The sequence below is a fragment of the Netta rufina genome, assembly GCF_964035555.1.
Source record: "Netta rufina genome assembly, chromosome: 6".
NCBI lineage: Eukaryota > Metazoa > Chordata > Aves > Anseriformes > Anatidae > Netta > Netta rufina.
In genome coordinates, this window is record NC_140129.1 from 9767283 (window position 1) to 9785886 (window position 18604).

The 18604-nt window shown below is 43.4% G+C and overlaps 1 protein-coding gene across 1 annotated transcript in view; it reads left to right on the forward strand.

Moving 5' to 3' along the window:
- Positions 1-18604, forward strand: part of UBE2F (ubiquitin conjugating enzyme E2 F (putative)) — a 61103-nt gene that overhangs the window by 18418 nt on the left and 24081 nt on the right. Inside the window, exons 6-7 of the mRNA XM_084289292.1 lie at positions 3168-3238; positions 8525-8582. Coding sequence (XP_084145418.1) covers positions 3168-3238; positions 8525-8582 — 129 coding nt within the window. The remainder of the gene's footprint in view (positions 1-3167; positions 3239-8524; positions 8583-18604) is intronic.

The window sequence follows — 18604 nt, forward strand, 5'->3', positions numbered from 1 at the left end:
GGCAGGCCTGTTTTCCAGGGACAGATGGGGTAAAAAACATCCTGAAGGGAGGAATTCACCCAAAAATATATTCCAAAAGGAATCTGTGCACCTCAGATCTGTTCCTTCCGTACGCATCTGATTCAGGCTGCCTGCCTTAGGAAACCCTGGTGCCTGCAGAGCCCTCTGCTCACATCCAAAGTCTTCTGGTCGCCTTGATTTCTCTTCACAGCCAAGACTTGCTTCATTTTTATAGCACTGTTTTACGGGCAAGACACAGAAAACTGGTAGGCTTGAGCTTCTGATGTTTTCCAGACTCTGTTAGCTTTTCCCGTAAGCACTGGCCATGGTCTGAATACAAAAAGAGAAAAAAAATTGTCCCGGGAGGCCTTTTTCCCCCTGAAATCAGAGCTACTCTGTGGTAAGATGCTGTGCTGGTAGAAGGAAGGGGATTGATGTTTAGCCATCAGGGCTCTTCTTGTGGCATTAAAAGTCTCTAGAAGGTCAATGCTTAACTTTACCTTTTCTGAATTGCTTTTAAAGCTCCAATTTTTTCCTCAATTGTGGTGTAGAGGTAATTGCTGAAGTACTGGAAGAAATTTCAGTGTTGGCTTCTATACGAGGGCTCCCTGCTGTCCCAGGTAGGGAATGTGGGTGCACCCACTGTGCTGTTAAACACTACATATTTGGGGGAAAAAAAAGCGACTGTGTGCTTCTTGCCTGCAAAAACACGCAGGAAGCTGCCCTTAGTACACAAACCTTTGTGTTTGTGAACGGCGAGGAGAGGCTTGCCAGGGTTTGTGCTCACACAGAGCTCCGGGAATGAACGCTGCTGTCACCAACATCAGAGACATCAGAGGAAGCTGGGGACTGGCAAGCCAAGTGGTGGTGGAGTGCACAGCAGATGCCTTCAGTGCCACGGGCTGCTGCCCGACCCCTGGCTCTGCAGCATCTGTTTCCCAAGCACTGCTTTATTCATTGACCAGCTACCCAGAAACAGGAGACATTCAGAAATGGGAATAATTGTTTTTTATTTTAATTTAATTTAAAAAATCCACTGTCCAGGGGATGTACGATTTAAAACAATTTTTTTCTGCCTTGAGGTGCCAGCTAATGAAGCAATGAGTGCTGCAAGACTGGGACCTGGTGCTTTAAGGAACCAAACCTGATAAATAGCACAGATGTGGTTTGACGAGGACATAAAACCAATGTGACTCCACGAGCCAGGCCTGGTTTGCAGCTCCCGTGGTTTTCATCTGTCATGTTGTTGGCGTAGAGAGGCTTAGGGACTCTGCGGTTTTCCAAGGTTTTTATGACATGGGATGCCTTAGGCAGAGGCCAAAAGCCAGGGATTTAGCAGCAGAGCTGCTCTTCTTGGTTCTTCTGGCAAATAAGAAAATATCAGTGGCTGCTTAGGGATGGAGAAGGAAATCACTCAATTTGCTGCTGTGTTTGAGTTTGGATCTACGCATGCATCCTCCAGCACCTGAGGGGAAAGGTGAGCTTATAAACAGCAAAGTACATGGATTTTTTTAAGCTTTGCTGGGCAAAGTGTCCCGTGTATGACCTGGAGGTGGTTCGAGGTGCTCAAGGGAAACATCACGGCAAGGAAAGCTTGTGTGGGTTCCCTGATTTAAGGAAAACTCAATGATTGCTCAAAGAAGTTCTGTCTGAAGGACGGTTTGTGGCAGTGCTGCAGGTGTCCTGCTTGTCTTCCGAACAGAAGGAGAAGGGGAGAGAAAAAGAAAACCTTTGTCTTACTGTCAGGAGTGGGTTTTTCTAATTTGTAGAGATGAAAAGCGCTGTGGTGAAAGGATAAATGAATTCTTTTGTAACCGTATTACTCAAAATTGAGACAAGTTACTTCGCTCTGAGTAACTGTGAGGATTTAGGGATTTTTTGTAAAGATTTAGTTTGCGTAGAACTCACTTTTTCTATTCATTACTACATTCTCTGTCTGAAGGCACGTATGGTGAAATTTGCTCTTTTATCTCGAGCTACCAGCACGGAATGAATACCGCTGCTTTCCCCTTTTTTGAGAGCCAGACATCTTTCAAAACAGTGTGAGGGCGTAGCTGCCGGAAGGTTGGGCTCTTAGAAAGCTTCCAAGGTGAACATTTGGGGATTTTAAAGGTTAAAAAGTTGGAAAATGTTATCAGCATTCCCCTTGCTGTTCGGTAACAGGCAGCCGGTGCCCTGAGGGCTGGATGTTGAGCAGTTGTTGGACCGCTGTTAAATATCAAACTTTAAGTATATATCAAATATTATTTGATATAAGTTTCTAATGTGCATCTCAATATTTTACGGAGATTTTGGGGAACTGAGAAAAAAGCAGCGAGCCAAAACACACCGCCATGCAGATACAGCTCTTAGACTGGGCCGGGCTGATGGTCCAGTATGCCTACTGTAAAAACTAATCTGCTTGATTGAAAGCTGCACATCCTCAGCTGGAGAACAGGGATGGGATCGTGTGCTGTTGCTTAGCTACTGGTGTTTTTATGACCTGTGCTTTGTTTACTTCCAAAAGTAGAGGAAACGAGGCTGTGTTTTAAGGATCTGTATTTCAAAACTCACTGTGCAATTGAGAAATCCGGTGGTCTTGCCTGAAAACAAGTCTTTTTAACTTAATATCTTGAGTTTGGGTATAACTGCCCTTCTTCACATTTCTCTTACTACTCCTATTCACTTATCATTACACCCTCTGCTGTTTTTTTTAACAAACCCCCCAAAACTTGGATAAACCATGTAGAAAAACACTTAGTAGTTATGCAGTTCAAATTGTTGTCTTACTAGTTAAGTGTTGAGAAACTAAATAACATCGAGTGGTTTTTGGTTTCCTTTCCCTGAAGGAGGTAGGAGAAGAGTGTACATTTTCTTGTCTTTCTTCAAAATTGCTTTTTTCTAGGAAAAGGCCCGGTACCAGCCCATGATTTGTAAAGAGTGGAGAGAAGCTAAAAGGGCAGAGAAAGCTGGTGTAATAATATAATTATTACATTAATATTGTATTATTAATATTATATATTAATATAATATAATCTACCTCCTGTAGATTATATTATTGGGGTCTTTAACATGCGAACCTAGGCTGTGAATATCAAATACATTTCCCTTTGCAGTTCTGTGACTTGTAGCAGTGATTTGGCTTTATTTTAAAGGATAACGTTGCAATTTGTTTTCTATCCTGACAGCCTCCAAAAGTAAAATGCTTGACAAGAATCTGGCATCCGAACATTACAGAGATGGGAGAAATCTGCTTAAGGTAGCAACAGCGTTTTTTTTTATGCCTTTGTGTCATAAAATGTTGCATGTAATTTTCATGTCAGTATTACTTCTTCAACAGATTTTGGAAATTAGACTGGCATGTGACCCATAGGACCACACAAATGTACTGAAAGTGTTCTTGTTGTGCTTTAGAGACTGGGTAGAATCTGGCTCTTTAGGTTCGGTCTTAACATTTTGTTCTATTTAGGGTAAAAGTATAAAATCCAATCTAGAGAATTTATTTATTTATTTATTTTACTTTTCCTCCCTTCGTAGACGAATAGTCCTCAGGATTTGAAAGGACTGAAGGCTTCAGTTATTTTATTTCCAAACGTGTTAAGTGCTTGGAAACTCTATTTCATAAAAGGAAAACAAATAATTTAACTTTGACAGTAACGATTCTGTATTTGCTGTTATTTTCACATTTAATATCTGCTAAAAGACACACTTGTTATAGCAAAAGGGAATTGGGTAGGTGTAAGTCAAAATAGGAAGCACGAAAGCTCACTTTTACAAAAGGGACGAGTTTATGGTGCTCTGCCTTTTTGCCTGACAGTAAATGTTTCCTCCTCAAAATCAGTTTTTCTGAAACTTCGTAAATTCACCGTTTCATCTCGAGTGCCGGATGGTGAAATTGGCCAGAAAGTAAACATAAACAGACATGAGAAGCATGGCCCTCATTTCTCAAGTTAATGGGACACAAATGAAATGAAGCATAAGCAATGGAAGAACGACTGAAGGCTGCTCTGAAAATCCAAACCAGTTAGCACCATGTGTAGCAAATTAGTGCTTAAAAGATAGATGTTTTTTTCCCCTCTAGGTTTAAAAATCATTTTAGTGCTGTGAACGAGGTCCTGGCTACAAATGAAGCTTTCTCAGGGTAGTCTCTCCCTTTCTAGGCAGGTGAAGCTGGTGGGTTGATAACAGCTAATGAGCTGATATCAGTGCTTTTAGCCTCTGGGGGCTGATCCGTGCCTCCGAGAAGCTAACGCCATCAAAGGGTGATGGGAACCAGCCTCGGACAGCTCAGCATGTACCTGGCGTTAGACAGGGTCAGAGCCTGGATGTTGTTAGCCTAAAAGACTGAGTAAAGGTGTGAGTAGAGGAGCTGTGTGGAACCAGTGAGCAGGAAATGCTGGATACCAAAAGATAGCTGAAAGTTGAAGCTCTGCCTGCAGTGCTGCGTCTTCCGAGGTTAAACAAAGCCTCCCTGCACTCTTGAGGATATTTCAGTGTTTCGAGTCTTAAAAATGGTTTTAATTATGACAGATAAATGCAGTGTTGGAACATCATAATTCTGCTTAATGAAGTGAAGTCATTTCTTTGGCATCTGCACTGAAATGTCAGCTTTATTTGATTGTCAGATACTTAAGCATATTAAACCTTTGAAATGTCTTACCATTTAGATGGAAAAGCTAAAATAACCCCGACTACTTTCTGCCTGTTATAACAGAGAATGCAGTCTATATATAGTACCTGCAATCAACTTCTACCAGGGTATTTACATAAAAATAGCTTCAGGTGTTTTTTTTAAGCAGCAAAAAAAATTAGTACCAGTATTTTTCCATCTGTTTTCTGCTAAACACACCTTACACCATGGTATGTCTTGGTTTCATAGGTAATGGTCCCCATTTAAAAGACAGCAAATGATTAAATTTGCATCAAGTTTTGGGCATAAAAAAACATGATTCCTCTGCTGTATGAATTACAATTACTCAAATTTGGTCTGGACCGTAATTACGGATGTTGTTTCCACTCCACCTGTGGATAGGAAACATCGAGATACTCAGAAGGAAAACACAGTGAGCTGCTCCGTGTTGGTGGATGTGTCCTCCTGCCACTGGTGCCCTGAGCTCATGGCACGGTGTTAAAGGGTGATGAATGCAGAAGTGTTTGGAACTGACGAGTTGTATTATCATAGGTATATTATCATATAATTGTATTATCATACCTTAATTCAAGCTTACCTCGCCTGATGCTTTGTGTTGGCTAAAGGAACCACAGGCTCACAGAAGGCTGGAAGAACCTCAGAGCCCATCCAGCCTGGCCTTGGGCACTGCCAGGGCACCCACCACTTCATTTTCTCCGGGCAAAACAATATGAAAAGCAACACTTCTGTTGGAACTAATGCTTTGTGTTGATAAACATTTGTCTGAGATGTTCGTGTAAAGCAGTCATCCTCTGGGACTGACCCCCCATTGCAGTATCTTTGTTTTTTCTTTTTAGTTAAGCTATAATCTTGTCAACTGGTGTTTCAGAAAGTTTTCAGCTTGCTAGAGCCGTGTAGTTCCCAGCTCAGTAGCTGTTTCTGCGTAGTTTTTTTAGGCTGCTATGTATTTAAAAAGAAACTTCCTCATTTTTTCTCCATGCACAAGTGAAGTCACAGCAGGAGAAGGTATTTGTGGAAATGAATGCAGAACAGAGGGCAGAGCATTTTGGTGGCTGTTTTGGTTACCATACATTCAGAAATAGTGAGCTCACCGTATTCCCACGGCGACTCAGATACAGGGACTTGAAATCCTGCTCTGGTGAGGTCTCCTTAGCGATATCAGAGCTGAGGAGCAGTTCCCACTTCCCATCACTGAGGGTGTGCTTGGCTTCTGTCAGATCCGACTACAGCTGGGAATGCTCTTTCACCGACCACCCCAGTTCCCAGGTAGGTTACCTGCCTGGTAAACTGCTCAGACCCTGGCACTTACCCTCCTGTCCCTTCAGCAGCAGTGAGTGCCTTTAGTAACCAGCTCTAGGGGTCAGAAGTGCTGCTGAAACTGCTGAATTTGCTTACCCTTCCCTCTCTGGAGGCACACTCATTCTACAGCATCACAAAGAAGCACATCATGCTGGATAAGCCTTCCAGCAGCCTGCTATGATGCAGCCAAGTCCTGGCAGTTTTACAGTAGTGACTTCAAATTAAAAACCTGGTGGGTTTTCCAGCCCATCGGGTGTCCCTGCTAGAACACGTGGCTCCTGTAGCTTGGCTGGGAGCTTGTTGAGGGCAGCGTCTTGAAGCAGCAGGTGGAGGAGGAAAGCTCTGCAGGTTGTGTGATACAAGATCTTGGTGCTAACCAGCTCCTCCGTGGCAGCAGGACTCATCCCCTTTGAACAGGAGCTACCCGCAGAGGCTTGCTCATCCCCTAATTCAGGATGTACTTGGCTCCTTTCTGCTGGCTTTGGTCTTCCTTCTGCTGTTGGTTCGTGTGAAGTGCTGAGAGCAGATCGCCGTTCAGACCTCCAAGCTGCCTGGCAGTTGTATCTAGGTCAACGTCGTGGAGAACGTGAGATGCAATTTCTAGGCACCCTGCACAGAAAAAGGATTTGCTTCGGGGCGTAATGATCGCTCCCAATCTGTAGGAAGAAAGAGGATGCTGCTCTAAAACCGAATTACATCAGCAGATCAGAAACAGGAGGCAAAGGTACAATTATCTGTCGTCACTGCTTTCCTGCCAGAGCTCTACGAGGGATATGAGTGTCTCCTCTCCAGGCCTGGCTGCTGAGCATCCCCAGCTGGAGATTTGCACAGAGAGGAGCTTGGGGAGCTTGAAGGGTGTTAACGAGGCTTGGCTGATGTGCTCAGGCACCTTGAGCTCTCTCAGTGGATACTCTCAGGCTTTCTTATTATATGTGTTCACTTACTCCTCGTTCTTAGGTTCTCAGGGAGCTATGTATGAGTAGGAAGAGGGGAGCAGAATTCAGAGCAGCAGCCAGAAAGGAAGCTCAAAAAGCCCATTATCTCCTCAAAATCTGAGAATCCTGGCTGTTGCCTGTTCAGTAGCATTTTTGCTTATACTTCTGTAATACAATCAAAAGACACAGCCACAATATGCTCTTTTTAATGTTATTTAAATTAGTTTTGGGGCTGTGCTTGTGTTAATGACATGTTTAATCTTTTCAAAGGCACAGAAATGAGATTAGCAGCGCAGTTAAGATGGGATAGTCTTGACTAGTGCATTCATCCTGGTCCTAGCATCTGTACAGGGAACCAGGAGTAATGTCGCACAAAAAAAGAGTAATTTAAGACTATTTCTCTCTAACCCTGGTACTTTAGTAGTAGAAGCTACTGTTGCTGATGAATTTTTGTGCCTCAATACTGTATGTTTTCAGTTTCATTGCTTCTTAACAGAGGAAGGCACGATTGTGAGATGATGCTTGAAGTTTTCCAGATCCTCTTCCTTATTCAGATGATTGCCTTTGCTCTCACAAACGTGAGCAAGAGTTCTTTTGTCAATTTTCCAAGACTTTTGAAACTTCTAAATTGTGTGCTAGGCTGCAGTACTTCTCAGAACTGCTGATGGATTTACCAAGAAAAGGTCCAAGAATGCCCAGCCAACTGAATGCACCTCAACGCTTTCATCTTGTAAATGGGTCAACGATTTCAGTGGACTTAATATTTAACATGACAGGCAGGTTGTGTAACGTTCCTATACGGTGTGCGTGCACGTAGGAAAGTCCATGCTTTATTTACATTGATATAAATGATAAGAGTGTGTACTGCAGTTCATAAGGAACTCTTTTCTTCTGTAGCAATCCGTTTTTCACAGACTAATTAACAAAGTGCTTCATGGTTTCAAGCTGGTGGTACGTGCTGTATTGAGTTTGCCTGTAAAGCCTTAAAATGTTCTGCACGCCATGCAGCTCACCTGCTGGAAGATGAGAAGCTGCCTCTAAGATTTTGCCTTCAGAATTCCCTGTTCTGGGTCCCCGGAGGTTTGGCACACATCTGTCGATGTTATGGCTGTCACAAAACCTTCCTGAAGAGACAAACCAGAGCTATTTAATTTTATTCTACCTGATTTTGAGCAGCTGAAGTCCTTTGACAGAAGAGGGTACTAATCCTCATTGCTGCTAATTAGTTATCCCTCCAAAAAAATCCTCTTCAGGGGATCGAATGAGGCAGGACGTGGTGCCTCCCACCAGATTTGCTCTGTTGGCATGCTTTGGTCTGGCACCAAAGATGAACGTGTTCTGGACTGGGGCACACACGTGTGTCTGTGCTCAGGGGAACAGAAAGGCTCAGCGTCAGGCTGTGTCATGAGGCCTGCTGTCACACTTGGTACACTTAAACAAAATAATTTGATTTTTTTTTTTAACAAAGCTGAGCTCAGATCAGGAAACCTGTAATGAGCTCTGTGAAGAACATAGTTCTAGGACACCAGTACCAGGTGTAAGAGGTCTGTAACTCTAACAGTGCAATTTCTTCCAACGGTGTTAATGCTTTCTGAGAAGACTTCTGACAAAGTTTAACTAGAAGTTACACTGTGTAATACGTCTGTCTTTTTTTTTTCAGTTTATTGAGAGAACATTCAATTGATGGCACTGGCTGGGCTCCAACTAGAACGTTAAAGGTACCGTTTCCTTTTAGATCCATACCTCAAACTAGATGTACCTGTTCAAATACTTTTATGGACTTGCAGAGAGACGGGTAATGCAGTTTGCTGTAGAAACAGCTGTGTGGTTTTGTAGTTTTTCAAGTTCTGCTGGTGACAATACTGAAGCAACAAGTACAGTGCTGAGTATAGAAACTTCTGCTAGCTTTAGTGTAGCTGATTTGACTGATAAAAAGTTTAAAAGAATGATAGGACTATGTTTGACCCAAAAAAAAAACACTCTCAGTAAAGGTGATCTGATTTCTTCACTGTTTTTAAACCCAGGCAACAAATATGACAGCATGATGTCAGCAGGACTAACAGTAATCCATAGCCCTTGGAATTTCCATTGCATTTACATTTCTGACAGATCAATAGGCTGTCTCACAAACTTCTTTTTTGCATAGAGATGATTTGGGGAGGTGTAAAGGGCACAATGCATTTGGGAGAAACACCACATGGTGCATAGAATTGGGCTGTACTGCCTTGAATTTTGTTTCATCCCAGGTGTTGGAAGGAGTGAGCAACATGTCTGCACTTAAATACTGTGTAATTGAGGCAGTCTTAGCTGTTCTGATAACTGCAGGAGGGAACTAACTGCCACCACGATCACAGAATGGCTTCAGAGGTTGCTCCCCCAACAGCTGGGTGATGCTAACAAGTCCAGAGCCATAGCTCCCATATGAAGTACTCTTGGGATGGTCACTGAGGACATCTGCTTCAGTGCAGGAACTGCTCCTGTCTGGAGATAGAAGCTGCTTTGTTGTCCATTTGCTGCTATGTGACCTTGCTGTCAGAAGTCTCACAGAGTGCTGAGCAATAATTTCTGTAGCTCTTAACAGGAAACCCAACAGAATTGCTTCTCAAGGAGCACTAACTGGGTCAATAAAGGGTACACGTCAGGTGTTTTTCTTTTTAAAAGGCAAATTGAAAAAGAATTTTATTGAATCCTTAATCTCCTTTTTGGAGCTATGCAACCTACTTGTCTCTAAAAATCTCTTCATGAGTGATCTGATTTCCTGTAAAAGTGAAGTACAATCAGTGTGTGTTCATCTGTTTTTTTTTTTCTCTTTGCTTATTTTTCATCAGTAAATACAATTTTTTATTAGCTTAAATCAAGACACTGGGTAATTAAATTAACTGGTTCTGTTCCTGTATTTCATTCCCAGAGAAAGTTTTTGGACGACAAATGTTTAAGCTTCAGACAATTAGAAAATTACAATACCAATATTACAACTCAACAAGAATGCACATGGATTTTTCTGTTCTAGCTTTGTTTATGGTATTTCCCCTGGGGATTAAAGTACTGCTGTGTGTTAAGCCCATGGGTGCCAATAATTATTGACACTGCATTTGACTTCCTATCCTCAGCAAGGACGGAAGATGCGTATTAATTTTCTTTTCCGTTCTATTCTTGCATCAGTTTACTAATTGCATGTGATTGATTTCAAAGAGGAAACATCCTGGAATCTCAGCTACCAGGAGAGTCAAGTTACTTAAATAATAAGTAAATTATTTATGAAGTAATTTAGGGCATTTTTACCTTCCATAAGGTAAAGTAAAATAAATCTAGCATCCCATCTGGATTTCCTTACTCCCATTGGACATTGGAGCACCACAAATGCAAGGTCACATTTTATAGCTTAAAATCTGTAAAGTTTATCAGAGAGTCCGTTTAAAATATGCAGTTTCAGTAAGTGTTCTCTCACCAGTTGTGTGATCTCTCCCTGTGATTTTTGACACATCATCACTAAGCAGAATTACTGACCATCGGTCCTGACTTCAGAGTTGTGCCTCTGCAGAAACGTGGTGATTGCAACGTTGCTCTAACAGGAAAATAGCTTCAAAAAACATGCAGAAATAGCCACTGGGGATGTCGGGAAGCTGCAAGCTCTATTCCCAGAGAAGTGCTGTTGAATTTGGTGTCCAAGTGCTTGGATTGCAGGCTCCATGCAATTCTGAGCTGGAAAACACAGAATTGTGCTGGTTTATCTGCAGTGTAGCCACAAAAACACAGGATTTGCCATCCACATGAATCATTCTCTGGTAGGTACATGATCACTGCACACCAGAGAATTGCGTGGAGCAGTCTGTGAGGGTGACTGGTGGCAAACTGGAGCCATTCGATCCGACACGGCTCGCTTTTATCTCCGCACCCACTAATCCAGCCTTCCTGAATCCTTTCCAACACTCGGGCACCGTGGCTGGGAGGACGTAGCTCATCTCCCCAGGCTGAATACCATGTGAATTTGCGCAGTAGCACTATGGAAAATATCCGGTCCTGGCCAGTGGCAGATGTGAAAGTCAGTGTTTTGTACTCCACTCACTGAGAATACGAAGGCAGCCTGGTTTTGTGGAGGAATAGTGCCCGACTTTGTCAAGTACAGTGCTCTGAAATACTGCTGAAATATTTTCTTGGAGAATGGGCGGGATGTATTGGGTTTCTACAACAAATACTGTCAAACATTACTGATGCAGCCATTCTGAGTGCATTAATAAAGCCATTTCAATGGGTAACAAAAACCTCAAAAGCCACAGGCAGAAACCAAACCAGCTTGGTTGTAGGTTTCCTGCTACCACATCCATTCGTATGTTACATGCTTAAACTTTCAGAGGACCCAAGCTTTAAAACTTTCAGATTGTCCCATCTTCCACATCCTTGCGGTGGCAGCAGAGCTCTTGAAGGAAAAATCCTTTGAAAAAAACTACTGTGACTTTCTTTTTTTTTTACACTTTTGGTATCAAGCACGGTGCTTTCTTCCACTTCCCATTGCTGAACATGTTTCCACGGACTGCAGGGAGGTGCAGCCTGTGTGCTAGGGAAGGGGCTAAGGAATGTGCCTGGATTAAATATGTTCTAAGCAAGTTGCAAGGAAAGTTGGGTTTTAACCCTGAAGATGATCATGGGTAGGTTAATATTTTTAAAACAATCTGTATTTTAGCACCAGTGATGCAATTGCAAATATTGTCTGTATCCATAGAAACACTCCTGAGCTCTACATTCTCAGATAAATTCTGGTAGCAGCTTGCTCCATAGAGCAGGGACTGTGTAAAAACCAATGCACTACTTCCTGACTGATCCTCCTGGGTAATCTTTTGCTTCTTTAGAGCCAGCAAGAGCTCACTTACCTTTCTGTCTCTGAACCATGAGGTCCTGCATTGTTTTACTTGCATGCTTCTCTCTAAAATACTGTTCAGAAAGTGTGGGGCTGCAGAAGCCACTTTATGCCCCTGCTGGAACTATCTGGGTAGTTTGCTTTTCTCATTTTTTAGGTCTAATGGTCTAAGCTGGACTTACCCAGGTGGAAAGTGGATAGCTGGCTTTAATTCATTCAGTTCTCAGATTTTTACTTTACTAAAGCTACCAGCTTTTAAATAGATACCTGCTATGAAATAGCAATATTACCTTTGCTTTGACAGCCTGCTTCTTGTACCCTCTGTAGTTCCAAATTTGGACTCGGAAGTACTTCGTTAGCTCCTGTTATTCCCCAACAAACATCTCCTTGTGCCGTGTTCACCATAACTATCATCTGCCTGGTTAAGGCAGCCCCCCCCGGCGCTCATCAGCTTTCTCTCAAATGTTTGTTTTGACTTTGCTGTGAAATTATCTCGGGCGATTGATTAAAAAAAAAAAAGAGTGGATCCATGTATTGTGATTGCCTAATTGGTTCTAAAAGTCAAGCTGTTTCTTCTGCAATTACCTCCAACGAGCTACAACTGGAAATTGGTCAGTGACTGATTTATGAACCATAAAAATAATCAAAGCACTTATGTGCAACTCTGACTCCAGAGGGCTGCGCATGGTGATGTTAAAAACAGTGTTTTAAAATTAATGATGAACATTCAAGGGAGTATTTGGTCTTTTTCTGTGGGGTCTTAATGTTTGCTGCTAGGATGCATATGCATTTCAGTTCTTTGTTAAGGTATTTTAAAGAGCTGGTTCTGTCGTGTTTGTGGCACTGCTGTCAATAGAGATAAGAGCAGGAGTGGGAATCATCAAGGTTTTCTTGAGCTATTGTTGTGCAGACAGCTTTTGGTACCATCCTGTAGGAAAAAATACTTCTTTTCAGCAATTAATTTCCCATAGCTTCAGATACCAGGCTAAGAAGTATCTGTTTGTGTTATTAGATAATTCCTTTAATACCTTTTTTATTAATTATGGCTCATTTCAAATTAACTACCATTATTTGAAGTGTGTCCTTAAGAGGTTTGCTTATTTAATTAGCATGTATTATTAGCTGGGAAAATGTCCTATTTGTATTTGTTCTGCTGTTGTCTTCAGGCAGTGAAGTTATCTTATTTGAAATCATGCAAATGTCAAACCGCAGTGTCGTGGAGAAATAAATCAGAAGGTCCTGGCTTAATTTTTCCACTTACCAATGTTTAAGCACAGTTTTAAAAGCTTTGGTGTAAGCACAAAGCCTTCATTCATTGTCTTAATGAAAATAGGTGGTCTGCTGTCAAAATTGTATGCAATTAGCGTAGAGGAGTCTTTTAAACTGACAATGACTGTCACTGCCTTCAAGATGAAGAGGAAAAGAGTAAGCCTGTATGTTCTGTGCTCTTCTAATTCAATTCTTGCTGCTGCTGCTCCTTCTTTCTCAGCCAGCATTACGGTAACGCAGTTTGCTGTCACCCTGGTAGAATCACTCCTGATTCGTGTTGTGCTATTGATTTCTCCAAATCCCACCTTGCAAAGGGCCTTCCCGCTGTATGCAGAAGCATCAAAGCACCCGCTTGTGAAAGCTGCCTTCCTAGACGGAATATGTTCATCCCCCATACTGGCAAAGCAAGGAAGAGAAATGTGCCAAAGGAAGAAAACTGAAGGCTCGATGGCTGTACCCAAGAGCACAGATGCCAGCTCTTACTGCGCAGGAGGATCAGAACGTAAGGCACAGCTTTGCAAGGAGATTCCCGATTTAATGAATCTTACAGCCAGCTTCTGGGATCTTCTTGGATGTGATTATCGAGATTACAAACCTGAGCTTCTGGAAAATGTATCCCCTTTGAAGATATCTTTGAATGAAAGGAAAGCAAGCCTGCTGGTTGCTGAGTGTCCCTGAGGGAAAGGGTGCTGGTCTGCCACGTATGGTCCCTGTCCCCACAGGTCCTGCTGACAGTTTCCCTTGAAGCACTGGGAGTATTTGTAGTGTTTTCCCTTCACGTGGGCTGAAAAGAGCAGTGAAATAGCCAAATATCTTGCAGTGTCATCTCTCCCCAAGCCCTGGAGATGAGCAGGGGTGTCCGGGTGTCTGCCTGGCTGGTTGAAGAAGGGGATTTCTGCTGAAATTAAGGCTTTTCCAGGTCTCGTTTTGAATGCGGTGCATCTGCAGGCATCTCAACGTCCTGTTAGAGCCCACAGCACGTTAGCAAATAACACCGCATTTCTTCATCTCCTTCCCACGGGCAGCTCCTGACCTGCTCGCAGCTCCTGGCCTGGCTGCAGGCTGCCTGCCTTCAAGCTGAGGAGGAAGAGGGACCGGTGGCAGGTTACAGCAGCCCAGCAATAAAGCAAGTGGATAAATAAAGAAGAAACAGTAAATTTAGCAAGCAGGCAGCAGAGGCAGGTCCAGGAGAGAGGCTTTGAACCGGGAAAGGGTGGGTGGGTTGGGAACCAGGACAGGAGGTGCACCATTCTTCTTCCAAATATAAGTGCCTTGGCGTTGGAGGAGCTCCAGGTGGTTCAGAGCCTTCTTTCTGGTATAGTTTGGAGAGTGTTGCGGGCTGTTACACAGGGATTTCTGAACATCTGGGATGGTCACGAGTAAATTAGCTGGTTGCAGCTACTGCAAAAGGCACAGCTTTGTCACCAGTTACCTTTCCATGGTTCGTGTCTCCTTCTGTGAAGAAAGTCATCTAAAGGAAAGTGCAGTGCAAAAGATTGCTGTTTTTTCAATATCTTTGCTCTCTAAAATGCTTAAAATGTCCATTGTTGTTGCTTTCACTACTTTCCTTTTCTCCTCTACCTCTAGAAATTGAATAAGCAGCAGACAAACGCCATCAGACCTCTAGTGTTCATTAAAGAGAAGTTATAAACCTCTGAATATGGTCTTCTGGGTAGATCTGACACGATTGTATTTTTCTCAAAATAAGCTTTGGGAAGTTTTTCTGCAGGAGCACGTTGTGTTGTAGCTTGATTTTATAAACCTGTTTTACCAATTTTGTCAGGTTTGATTTTCTCTCTGTACGTGCCCAAACCGGTGAAAATACTGACACAAATCAATCTCCTGTGCTAACCTCTGCTTCACAGAGAAAACTTCTGCAAATACTATTTTTTTTTGCTCTTAAAGGGCTCTGGCATTTAAAATGTATTTAAATATTTGCTTTAAACACTGCCGCTGTTATTACTAGCGATTTTTTAGAGTGATTCAGTAGGGTAGTGTAATTCAGTAGGCATTGTAAGCCTAATTAAACTGTGCTTGTTTTCCCCAAACCGTTGATTTCTGAAATGCCCAATTTGTGTTGAACTTCAATCGGTTGAGTAGTCTGGTCTCCAGAGGGCGATCGCTTCGGCATACATAATCAGCGTGGAGTAGTTCATTAAGAGTTCCCCTGGGAACAACTTCCCCCGGATTATCTGCTGGCTCCCGAGTAACCTTGGGGACAAAAGTCAAGGAGTCAGGAACAAAAGTAGGGGATTTTAGCTGAGCGCTCCTGCCTGCTTGGCAATGCACAGCTGCCTTAGCCTGGGAGAGGAACAGACGATAATTGTTCCTATTTTCTTCCCTCCAGTGTGTTTGAGCACAGAAGCAGCCTTCCTCCTGTTTCTTTTTTTTTTGTGTTTGCTAACTGGGGCAGCTCATGCCATTTAAGTTCCCCAGAGCCCTCCAAGTGAGCTGCTGGTATGGCTGGGGCTGCAAGCACGTGAGAAGCCAGGTTGCTGCTGTGATAGAGGAAAGCTGACACTCCCTCCATCCCCTTACTGCGGGTGGAAGCGGTGTTTCACCCGGCACGGGCATTTTGCAAGACATTTTAGCAACGTTACCTGCAAGATCAGAGCAGCAGGACAGGGGAAGCAATGTTAAACGCAGACTTTGTGTTTGGGAGAGGACTGCTTAGGAAGGAAGTGTGTTTTTTTTGGTGAACCAAGAAGTTCTGCCACCTCTGGAGTGAAAACTTGGTATTTTCTTAACCCCACTGATAAGTTTTGGGCAGTCAGTTGCAGGTTAGTGGTTGCAAATGGGTGGTTAATCCGTGGGGAGAAATGCAAGATGTTCATGGAGGCATGTTGAAGAGACAGAAAGGAGTCCTCCAGCCCCTAGGGAAGGTGGGTGTGGGTGGGATGAAGGATGCTCGGCATTGCAGGCTGAGATGAAGAGAGGAAGAAGAGCTGACAGAAAGTGAATGGAGCTGGAAATCACCCTGGGCTGGTCCGCAGGCAGAGAGGAGCGAGCTGCCCCCTGGCTTTCTGCAAGCTGAGTTTGCAGGTGGGATTTTCCCTTTCCACATGGTGAGCTACGAAGCCTGGCATGTGTTTTACAGGAGCTGCTACTTCATTTTTTGAAGTCTCCCATCAGACGTCAGCTTGTTTAAGTGACTGCTGCTGCTGCTTTCGTCGATCGGAATGGGTTAAACTGTTTGTACATAAAAAATGGCTTAGCAAAGGGCTTTAATTTAATTAGTCTAATAGATCAGAAATCCTCCTTGAATCTCTAAAGAAGTTTCTTTGATTGGAAGTTCATTAGCTGCTTTTGTCTGGCCCGTTCCCCGCTTAAATTAATGTACTACACATACTTTGCCTGCTCCAGGAAAGCCTTAATTTACAATTTCCATGTTTGCTCGCCCTTCAAAAGAACTGCTGTGTGGCTGTTTTCCTCCAGACATCCGAAAGCCGGAGCTGAAGGCTCGTCTCTGACATGGTTTCAATGGCATCGCTTCTGTGAAGTGGTTGTGGGATGGGCCACGTGCGGTGTGCTCTGGCTCACTGAGTTAGGGCCCCCTGCGAGCACAGGGCTTGGAGAGTCCCCAGCCTCAGGAGAGGCTGCTTCAAAGGCTGTACTTAGCGTTGTGCCTCTTTGCTCTTGAACTTTAAGCGTCGCTGCAGCGGTGGATTTTTTTTTTCCCACTCATTCGGCGTGCCAGAAATAAACCTGCGGGCAGGGATTTCCTCTGACATCTCCCTTGGATGCAGCACCGACTTGCCCACGAGTGAAAGGGGCACTTACAGAGGGTTATTTCCAACAGCCTGTTGATCTCTGAGCTGCTTGTGTTGGTTGACTTCACCATCGACACAGTTACAGTGCCGTGAAAAGGATGCTTTTCCTCCGTTACACCCTTTTTTTCACTTATACCCTTTTTTTCACTCACAATGGGGATTCAACCTGCTGGGCTCCTTGGTTCAGGTGTGATAATTGCAGCTCCCAATTAACAGAGCAGAAGGGAATTAAAAAAAAAACACCACCACTCATACCTGTGATGCTAAGCACATGGAAGCAAATAGAAAAAAATCATTGTGAAGGACACAGCCTCTCCAGTTCGCACTGTGAACGTGCAGATTCCCATGCTCCATTCTCTTTTAAAGGCGTTTTTTTCTGAAGTTTTGGGAGTGAGAAAAGTGTTACTGAAACAGAGCTGCATAAAGGCACAGATACTTAAGATCTGAAGGCAACCCCAGCCCCACATGTATATGAGATTAGTCATTAAAATTCTCGTACATAAAAACTTTCTGCTTTCAGAGCTTTTCAGCCAGAAGTTCAGTGGATGTTTGGAGCCAGGGCTGATACTTTACATTAAAGGAGAACTGAAGTTGAGCTTATTTGAACTGTTCAATCTGTTCTTTGCCTTGCAAATCCGTTCAGTTGGGCAGGAAAACATGAAGCACTGGGGCTCATCTGCATGCAGCTCGCAGCTCTGCCCAAGTCCGTAAAGCCAAGTGATGATTTTTGCAGTACAACACTGTCACGTTTTGCAAATCCCAAATGCTTGTTTCACTGCTGCTCAGCTGTTCCACCCCACCTCGCTTTCTCAGTACCCTAGATTGAAATCTGGGCTAGCCTCAAGCTCACGACAAGTGTTGTCCTCTCGTAATAATTTAGCATTATTTATTACGGAACCCTGCAACGGCATCAACTGAATCCAGCATATCCTAAACCTTGAATAGGCGGAAACATATTTTAAGAATCTCGCACACGACTTGTTCAGGAAGAATAATAATCCTCCTTTTATGCTTTTTGGTCTCTAGAATGGCTGTGAGAACATACAGCACTTTGAAAGCTTGCAGCCTTAGAGAGGGTTTTGCTATTTTTTTATATGATTCTCTGCAAAGCCAGCTTGAATTCAATAATCGAAGATCCTGAAGCCTTAAAAACAGGGTTTGACATCTGAGAATTTGGGAGCAATTCAGGGAGACGTAAAAATGTGGTGTTTACTGAACGATGTGGGAGACAAAACTGATAAAAATTACATTTCTGTCTTGAGCTGCAGCATCTGCTTGTATAAGGTGCAGCTCGGGACTGCTTGTTGTAGAGCAGAAGTGGTGCTGTTGGGGGGTGTGAGCCTCCTCTTGGGGAGGCTCGGGGAAACCCAAGGCTGTAACGCTTGGAAAGGACACCTGAAAGGTAGGAGGAGGAGGTGAGCTGATCGGGATCTTAGAAACCATGTGAACAAGTTGCTTTTTTGGCTGTTTTTAGCCGTGCTGGTAGCTAACAGCTGTAAAGGCTTTGCAACCTTGGCCGTGCCATCTGGGCATTCAGGCAGGATTTGGAAACGGGCAGACCCCAGTGCACTAGGGTGAGCTGCTTGCACCTCTTTTGGATGTTTTCTAACACTCAGGATCCTAATTCTGCATGGCATTCCCCAGCCACAGCCTGCTGCTACACGCTGTGGACAAAAGCCAACCCTTAAAAAATTAATTTAATCTGGCTCCTTCAAGAGGAGGAGAGCAAAATCGCCGTGCTGTGGTGCTGCCACGGCAGGACAGCAGGAAAGGACAAAATGAGGGCTTTCATCCACTTTTTGGAGCAGTCTTTCTATTATTTCCCAAAGACCTGCCAGCAGGGTTG